This window comes from Lycium barbarum, chromosome 9 (assembly GCF_019175385.1).
Source record: "Lycium barbarum isolate Lr01 chromosome 9, ASM1917538v2, whole genome shotgun sequence".
In the NCBI taxonomy this organism is placed as follows: Eukaryota; Viridiplantae; Streptophyta; class Magnoliopsida; order Solanales; family Solanaceae; genus Lycium; species Lycium barbarum.
The window spans coordinates 27273758-27284010 of record NC_083345.1 but is presented as its reverse complement, the minus strand read 5'-3'; the positions used below and the strand labels follow the sequence as shown (position 1 = coordinate 27284010).

Here is a 10253-nt window from a genome sequence, read left to right as displayed (position 1 = left end):
AAGGGCATTGAAGATTCAATTTCTTACACTGATTCATATTATTTAGTTTCTATTACAAATATATCTATTGTTCTTTTATTCCGGATTAATACTTATTTCTCAAGGCTAAGTTTGCAAGTGTTCTACCGAAGGAAAACTTATCAAAGATTTTTCTTTGAGGATCATTCGGCCTAGGCTTATTCTATTACATTATCGCTTTCTTATTTTATACTTTTCTGATTTCATTATCATATTGTCGCTATTATTTGCTTGCTAATAACAAATCAACTCATGTATTATTTAAATCATTAATAAATTTAACTGTACCTTTTTAGGGGTAAGCATGTTTATTTTTTTCTGACAACTTTCTGTCATGTTATTTAATTTCTCATTGTTTCCATTTCCAAATTACGATTTTTTTTCTTTGATTTTTAATTTAATTCCAAGTTCTTAGAGATAAAGATGTTTTAAAATAAATAATTTATATACATAAGAACTCATTTATTAATGTCTAAGATAACTTTTATTTTTTCAGCTCCTGATTTTAACACTGCACCTCAATATTAATGTTTGGTTGTAATGAACGAGTCTATCAAGTGTCAATTCTGTCTTTTTGTTTTACTGCTACCCAGTCAATTTCAACTAGGTTAAACCTAAAGTTATTTTAACTTTTACCACCAACCAAGTACAGTACATCAACATTGACTAGTCCCAACAACAAAAACGAAATAATAATAATACAAACAAAAAAAAGAAGCAACCGAAAAGCTTTACTTACAGGTCGCGTAGCTCACGCCACGAACGTGAATTGGCCTTCGGTTCAAAAAGCACTCACTCCCCAACATCACGAGTTACAACAACTGCTCTCTCCAGACTTCGGATAAGCCCATTTCCGTCATTTCGTCTTTTTGCGCGTCATCCCCACTAATACGTGGCGCCCTTCGCAACATGCATTCGCCACGTATTTCAGTTGGACTAGATAAAAATCAGATACGCCTACGTGGCACCACCATCCTAGTTCGCTCCCCTCACCCCTATTATATGAGATAATTTCAGTGATATAAGCCTCAACATAAAATATTATATTTTTAATTTACTTTGGCTTAATCAACTATTTTTTTTAACAGTGTTATGTATGACAGACAACATTAGTATGCATCAATCTTATATAAAAATATATAATAACGTATAAAAAGATGATTTGAGTAATATTAGAAATATGGGATGAATATATTTTTCTCCAAACGAGACGTACGATACGAGTGTTATTGTCTCCTATTATATGCCTCCCCAGTCCCCAGTATTTCACCACTATCCCTCCCCAATATCGGTCCACACCAAATAAAAGCTCACTCTTTTTTCTCTTCCTGATTGTTTGCTTTTTCTGTGTAGAGTTTATAAGTGATAATATTGCCAGAAATGAATTTTCCTGTCATTGGCTTTGTTATGGATCGCCGGTGTGATGACGTCATCTCGTGTTTGTTTGTTGAACCTTAAGCAAAAGCTTATAAGACTTTTCGCTTAAGCAGGGTTTCCAAGTTAATCCATTTTCTACTCAAAATATTGGTTTTCCACTTAGATAAAAAGGTATCGGTTTAGGCTCAAATACTACTTTCTTCGTATGAGGCCATAGATTTTAAAGTTTAAACTTGAAAATTTGATATATTTGAAACTTGAAATTGTGTTTGGAGATGCATTTTATTTGATTTTTTGAAGTTTTGTGAGTGAAAGTGAAATTTCTTCCAAAAATTGCTTTGAGATAGTTTTTGGAACTTGTAAAATACTTTGAAGATGAATTTTCACAATCCGATCAAATATACAGATGTTTTAAGATAAATTTGAAAATCTGATCAAATTTCACTGCCAAACAGATATTTGAAAATAAATTGTCAAAATCTATGGCTAAACTGCTAGCTTAGTGGAGTATTATTATTACAGAGTTAATCAATTTCTGTTTGAATTTTACTCTTTTTCAGTACCAGAGTTATGCCTTTTCCTATGAAGATTCAACCTGTTGACTTCAATGCTATCGAAGAACCGGGTGAATACGACTCGTTTAAACCGGTTCAAAAGTCACGGTTCAAGCGACTATTCGAAAAGCAATTTTCAGGACTTTTGAGATCATCTGCACCGGAGATTGGTAATAGAAAGGATTTGTGTGAAGAATTTGAACCGAGCTCTGTTTGTTTGGCGAAAATGGTACAAAGTTTTATTGAAGAAGGTGAGGATAAACATAAGTGCAAGTGCAATCGGAACCGATGCAAGTGCTTTAATTGTAATAATGGAACTGATAGCTCGGAGGAGGAACTGGATTCGGTTAATTGTTTCGGTGAATCCAATCACAATTGCTGTGGTGATGCTTGTGAAATCCTTAAGGTATTGCATATGCTTATAATACAAATACTGTAACTATCTTTTACATAGAATTTTGTAATTTAACCATGTTGCAGTAATAGGTTTTGCCTTAATTTGTTGTTAGGTTCCTGTTTGGCTATAGATTTTGAACTCACAAAGCTGTGTTTGGACATACTTTGAATTTTTGTGAGTATGAAGTGAAATTTCTCCCAAAAGTTGGTCTGAGCTGAGTCAGTTTTTTGGAATTTTGAAATAGTTTGAAGATAAATTTTCAAAGTCTTGATCAAACACATATTTGAAGTTAAATTTTCAAAGATTTTGGAACTTGAAAATATTTAGAAGATAAATTTGATCAAATTTCGGGGCTAAACGGTTTAGAAGATAAATTTTCAAAATCTGATCCAAAATCCATGGCCAAAACGCTAGTATAATGTTACTTTAAACGCTAGTATAATGTTACTTTAATTTGTTGTTAATATTCTTCATATAGTTAAAGTAACAGGTATGCTGTAAATTTGCGTGTGATGAGTGTTTTATCAGTATACACCGTGTGTTCTTTGCGTGTTTCTAAAAAAGTTTCCTTTTTGTTGCAGAATTTGGTGTCATGTCCTTCTGCCTTTGAAAGGAATGTCTTAGTGGATGTTACAAAGATCATTGAGAAAAACAGGATGGTTAAGCGAAAGGACAATTTTGTCCGAAAGATGGTTGTTGATGGCCTCTTAGCTCTGGGATATGATGCTTCAATCTGCGAGTCTCGCTGGGAGAAAACTCCTCCAACTCCTGCTGGTAAACACACAATCTCAACGACACCGCATATGCTGTGTTTTTTCGCTTAATAATATTTCATGTTGGGTATATAGGATTAGAAACAAGAAAATCTGTGAATTTCATGCTTATCAGTATGCAGATTTATGAATTACTTTAGTTTGGTTAAAGATTAGATACCAGTAATGGTGAGAGCCTGAATAGTTTAATTTGGAGTAGTTGCCAAATAATTGCAATAAAGGTACTGCAATTCAAATGACCAAGAGCAGAATAGATATGAATGACTCCATATACAACAACAACATACCGAGTATAATCCCACAAGGTGGGGTTCTGGGGAGGGTAAAGTGTACGTAGACCTTACTCCTACCTTGGGAGGTAGGGGGCTGTTTCCGATAGACCCTCGGCTCAAGACGAATGACTCCATATAATGGTTACCAATTACAAGTTCATAGATTCAATTGACTCGTTTAATGATCCCATTCAAGATTTGGTCCTAGTACTAAGAAAACCTGGTGTTGGATAGGAGAAGAATCAAAAGCAATTCACTTATTGTTTTTATATTTTCAAATGTTTCTTACATTTAAAAACTACCCACCAGTCATTCGCTACTGCTTATAGTAGGCTATTCGTATTGGCTGCCTTTCATTCTTTTTCCCCCAAATTTAGACGACCATATGTTGTTTGGTATTAGTTGGTTAAAATATAATGGAAGTCGGAATCTTTTCTACAGGAGCTTATGAATATATTGATGTGGTGATTGAAGGAGAACGACTTCTAATCGATATCGATTTCAGATCAGAGTTTGAAATAGCAAGATCAACCAGATCATACAAATGTCTTCTCCAAATGCTTCCTAACATTTTCGTAGGCAAAGCAGATCGCCTTCAGAAGATTATTCATTTGCTGACAGAGGCTGCAAAGCAGAGCTTGAAGAAGAAAGGAATGCCTTGTCCTCCATGGCGTAAAGCTGAATACGTGAAAGCTAAATGGCTGTCGACCTACACTCGTATCACCCCAGTTCTAATGCCCGTTGAGTCAAACGTTGCTTCTGAAACTGTCACTGCTTGTAAAACCAATCAACAAGCCGTAAAGGTGGAGACTTTAGAGGATTCTTGTGTGGAGTTGAATCTGGTTTTTGGAAAGAGCAGCCCTTTGGCGGAGAATAACGCCAAGAATGTGAGTACATCTCCTCTGTTTGCTTGTGGTGAAGATGAAAAGAATGTGATGGTGAAGCAAGGCGGCGATCCACCAGAGATTAAACACAAGGATTCAAGCAACTGTGCCAGGAAGAGAACTGGTTTAACTTCTCTGATTGAAGACCAAACATAAAATTTTGACCTAATTTCTAACCCTTTTTTTGTATTTTGTTGTTATGTTTCTATGTTTCGAGTTGAAAACCCCGTGTGTTTTAGTATTTTGGGGCTAATTTGAAACTACGGACCACCTGCCTGCTGGTTTTGTGTTGGCGGTTTCCCTTCGTATTTTATAGTAAGGGTCTATGAGTCCATGCTACTAATACAACTACATAGTCGATAGATTAGTAAGGGAGAGCTGATAATGTCTTGTCATTTTGGTTCTTGGATATTTTTCAACCGAGTGTTCTGCATAAATGTTCATGGCAGCAAACACTTGTTAGCTTGTAGTATTACTGATATAATGACAATAAACTCTGCAATTATTGCAGTATGAACTACTCTTTATGTACCTTTTCATACATTATAGTGCTTGTGTATGGTTGTGAGTTTTTGTTTTCTGGCTGTTTAACGTTAGTATAAGATACGTAGTAGTATTTGACTGGGTAATGCCGAGAACTCTTTATTCATTCAGGTATGGGAGAAACCAAAAATAGCAGAACAAAGTTTTACTGTACTCTTTATAAAGGTTATGATTCGCACTCAAGCTATGGTAGTGTCACTTTTTAGGTATTATCTTATCGTCCACTTGTGTAAGTGGCGACTGGTGTGGAAAATCCAAAAGCACATCGAGACATGAAATTCTACAACTGTAGGGGGAATATAATTATTACTGCTGACTAAAGTCTGATGCGTTGCGTAGAATGGAGGTACAAACTTTGCCCCATGGTGAGCTAATTTTACCAACTTTTTGGTGAAATTTCCGTGTCCTTTTTGTCACAGCGTGTTATGTAGAATTTCACAAGTGTTCTTTGTGTAATTTATCTACTTTACTCTTTATCTTACAGTAATGACTTTTTGTCACAGCGTGTTATGTAGAATTTCACAAGTGTTCTTTGTGCAATTTATCCACTTTACTCTTTATCTTACAGTAATGACTTGATTGGTAATCTTTGACTTTGGCATATCAATTGTGTTTTAACTCAGGATATCACTCTATTAAACCATATCTTCCAAGGGTATATGTAAGATAGAAATCTTGACTTAATTAGCTTTCTGTCAAGTGTAGACACAAAGTAGTGCTAATAAGCCTTTTAACTTTTATGTACAAACAATTTGATTTTGCCTTTGTGATAAGACGCACAGTTGGTTTCGATTCCTTCTATATTAACTGAAATGCAAATTTCATTAAGGGTTCCGATAAAATACTTTTGATAAAACAGAACGGATATTAAAGTTCAGATATCCGATTACAACTTGCAAGATTAATTGTAAAGTCATATAGTAACAGTTTGGGGTAACAACTTCAATAAAAATCAATTTCTTTAACAATGTTATCGTTTACTCTTCGTGACTGAAATGTTTAGTCTATCCGGTGTTTGTCCTGGTGCTTTTTGGCACTAAAAGGAACTTCATTTAATAACTGAATAAAGGTCTGCGAAAATATAATAATGGAGAGCGGGAAAAATGTTTATTTACGCATTGCAGAAATGTACTAAGGATTAATTTAGTTCCTTCTAGATCTGGAACGTGTCACTTTATAAATATAAATAGCATAATCTATATAAAAGGTTGATCTTATACTCGGTAGTTTAATTCCTTTAAACAATTGCAGAGAATATAATCATTACTGCGATGAGAAAGCTGCTGACTTACGTGAAAAGAAGGTGGCTGAGGGATTAATTTTTGGTGAATTTCCGTGCTCTTTTTGTAGCGACGTGTTACTCCATTACTAAATTTTCATTAAAGTTATGTGCAAATTATTCCGGAAATTGTTGTCTTGGGCAAAGTATTTTTAATTTTGATTTGAAAAGTGATATACATATCATGTTAGGGACAACCATTTAAATTATACTCTCTCCGTTTCAATTTATGTGAATTCATTTAACTGGGCGCGGAGTTTAAAAAAGAAGAAAAGACTTTTAAACTTGTGATCCTAAATTAGTCACATATATTTTGTGTAGTTATAAATCATCGCATAAAGGTAAAGTGTTTCTAAATATAGAAAAAAGGTCATTTTTTTTACACGAACTAATAAGAAAATAGGTTCACATAAATTGAAACAGAGAGAATGGATACTTTTTGTTTGTGAAGGAGAAGTCCTTTTTTGGTAAAAAGAATTCAAAATATAAGTCGTTTTCTGAAAAGTTTTTTTTTTTTTTAATGTTTGGATGGTGAGCGAAAAATATATATAGAAATTATTTTATAAAAAGAAAATTATAATATTAAAAAATTAGGTAGCATTTTAATATTCTTTTAGCATATCAACTGATAATATGTTTAGGTATTGGTTGATAATATTCTTTTGAAAGAAAATTTCCGCACATATGTGAAGAAATTATCTTCTCCCTTTATTAAATATAACTAGTTGCATTGAGGCCCGGGCTTACTCATCATATAAAAATAATAATTTTAATTAAGAAAATATAACTTGTGTCACATTTTCTACTGCATAATTAACTTAATCTAATGTTACATTAATCTTTTCTTGTTGATAAGTCTTTAAAATTATTAGTTTCTTAGTCACAAATTGAATATTTTTTAAAAGAAAAAATTATTTATGAGAAAGTTTGGAAGGAGATTTAATAGATACAAAGGAAAGCAAAAATTTAATATTCTATGAATAACATGATTTAAAGTATGAAAATAATTACGATTCGATGAGGATCATAAATTAAAAAACATTAGCATTTTTATGAATTTGTGTGAGAAAATTACACTGTATGTCGATTAGGGTAACAATGCTACCAAAATTAACCCATTTTTTCAATTCTTACAAAAAAATGGCCCAAATTTTCTGTATACGTTTGTATATATTTGTATATGTTGGTATAAGTGTTTGTATATGTTGGGCTATTTTTTGCATGTAAGTTTTGGGCTATTTTTTTGCAATGTAAGTGACCAACTTTCTGAAATTTTCCCTAATTGTTTTTTAGTATAAATAGAAATAATTATTTTGGTATTTATTAAGTTTTAGTTCCACTCATAATTTTATGTGACAAGGTTTTATTCTAGTTAAATGTGGCGATTTAAGCTTAATTTTAAACGAAATTAAGGGGAAAATAAAACCATAAAATGAACCTCAATAATCAATTTAATTCTTCATTTATATTTTTTGTGCTTAAATATATTCATTCTTATTTAACCAAATAAGAGCTTTTAAAAAAAAAAGATTGCGTTGACTGATAATACTACCTTCATTTTCAACACTATATGACACCAATTAATAACTTTTACTTTTAGTATTTGTAATACATCGTAGATCGTTCAAAGGTGATGGATAAAATTGTTCACAAAATCTTCCTATATACTTTAAAAAAAATAATTAGGAAAAAAAATCAATTGCATGAGAATCATACTGATTCAACACGAATGCAATATGACTTTATACAATCACTAAAATTCAAGATAGTTATAACTTCTTCAAAATGATAATTGAAATATATGTGTTTCTAATATTCCCTCCGTTCCAATTTATGTGACACCGTTTGACTTGACACAAAGTTTAAAAAATAAAGGAAGACTTTTGAAATTTGTGGTCTAAAACAAACATTAGACACTTGTGAGTACTATAAATCATTTCATTAAGGCAAAAGAGAAATTTTAAAGTTAAGTTATTTTCTAATTATAAAAAAGTAACTTTTTTTAGGACAGATTAAAAAGAAAAGGGTGCAACATAAATTGAGACCGATGAAATAAAAGATAAGAAAAGTCCACAAAGTTACACCAATTAAAAAGGCCTATGTGGATTGTCTTTAGAAAATGAATGAGGGAAAAAAATGAGAATACAAAAGTTAAAAGTGACATCCCGTGGAGGAGCTTCATAGGATCAATCGGTATTGTGAGGACTACAAATTTTTTTAGATTGCCGCTTATATACTATAGTAAAGTAATATAATGTTTTTACAAAACGAGCTTCTTGAAACCATAAGACGGTTTGTATTTATGAACATTTGAATCATCTTGAGACATTAACTTTACAAATAGCAGGTAGGATAATGAGGTATTTTCTAAAATACTTTATTTCTTTTCCTATGGTGATTTAGAAGAAGATGGTAATTTAGGAAAGCAAAAGCAGTGTAGTGCGACTCCTCGCAAATACGGTGTATGAGCAAGATGACAAGGACAATCATAGTGTTTTCCGGTGAAAACAGATAATCAGTTAGAGATTTGTATTTCAAGGGTTTTATCACGATCCAAATCGGAGGGTTATGACGGGCACCCGGGCCCTACCTGCCGAGCACTGCTAAACATGCTTTCATATCGTAATCATAAATAAGGGTGGATCACAAGGATCATCAGATGGCAACCTGCTAGATCATAAGAGAACTATACTGAGATGGGACGAGCCTGAAAGGACGTCCGTATATAACCATGTTGGACATAATAATACTTGCCAACAAGGCCATCATGGACACCTATACAACAAAATATAGGCCGAAAGGGCCATACAACGTCTAACTATACCACAACTGTCTACAAGCCTCTATCAGAGTATATGACATAACAAGGTCGGGACAAGGCCCCGCCATAACCATATGTACAATAAAAATATTACGTACCAAAACACAACAACAACTTTGGGACAAGCGGAGTGCTCTAATATCAACTAAACAACAACCTACTGCGGATCGTCACCCTATCTACTTGAACCTGTGGGCATGAAACGCAGCGTCCTCCAGGCGAAAGGGGCGTCAGTACAGACAAAGTACTGAGTATGTACGGCATGAAAGTAACATAAAGGAGACATAAAAGTGCATAGGATAAAAGGAATGCAACCTGTATATCTGAACTGCTTCTGAGGGCCAATGATATGCATAAGTATTGTGTATATATATAACGCCTGTCAAGCCTCTGTGGGCATCCCATTATATCATACCTCTGTGGGCATAATCATCATCATATGACTAGTTGATCAGGTGGTAGTATGTACATAACGCCGTAACCTTCCCCATAACCCATATAGATATAATATAAGTATATGCGTATATAACACCTGTGGGTTCATAATCATCATCAAATGACCAACTGTTGCATATATAGGTATATATATACCTATATATGCAATACATTAATATGATAAGAGTACATCCTGAATCTGTCGGAGTGACGTAAGGTCGTTATATCCGAACATCGTTATGAGAAAGCATTTTCATCAACATGTGACTCTATGAAGCATACTGAATCTGGAGAAGGACTTGTTATAAGAACAATTTTACTAGAACATGAATCAACATAAAACATCTCTAGCTGCTAAGAATGGAATCATTACGGCGCAACGTTACGTTTTGTTGATATAGATCATGCCAAAAGAAGGAAAGTTAGCCTTAACATACCTCAAGTCATATAACAAAGGAAGGAACGAATCTGTCGAACTAGTACTCCAATCATATAACAAAGGAAGGCATTTACAAACTTAGACGGTACTAGTATATCATGTATATCAGTTGATAACCGATTCCAAAATGAAACGGAATACATTTCTCTTACTTCTTAGTCAATACGGCACACCTAACAACCAACAATAACAACTTTATATAAGTCTCTTTTTGGACTTATATCAATAACATTTGGAGGTATACAATAAGACAACCCGATTTACACTTCATATACGACACCTATATACCTTCTTCTTGCAGATAAACCAAGTATAACAACCTCAACATCAACTACTATCCGTACAACAAGATGTTTAGCTCAAAAACACATTAATAACATGGCTCAAAACAAATTATAACTCAACATAAACTCAAGTTCATAGTTGAACCTTCTCTCCAACTTCTTTCCCTCCAAACCTAG

At 33.3% G+C, this 10253-nt stretch overlaps 1 protein-coding gene across 1 annotated transcript; it reads left to right on the top strand.

The window, feature by feature from the left end:
- Positions 1–1194: 1194 nt before the first annotated feature.
- Positions 1195–4793, top strand: LOC132610744 (uncharacterized). Its single transcript, XM_060325098.1, has 4 exons — positions 1195–1566; positions 1956–2355; positions 2928–3120; positions 3833–4793. Exons 2-4 carry the CDS (start codon positions 1966–1968, stop codon positions 4429–4431), a joined length of 1182 nt encoding a protein of 393 aa, XP_060181081.1. The 5' UTR covers positions 1195–1566; positions 1956–1965; the 3' UTR covers positions 4432–4793.
- Positions 4794–10253: the final 5460 nt, after the last annotated feature.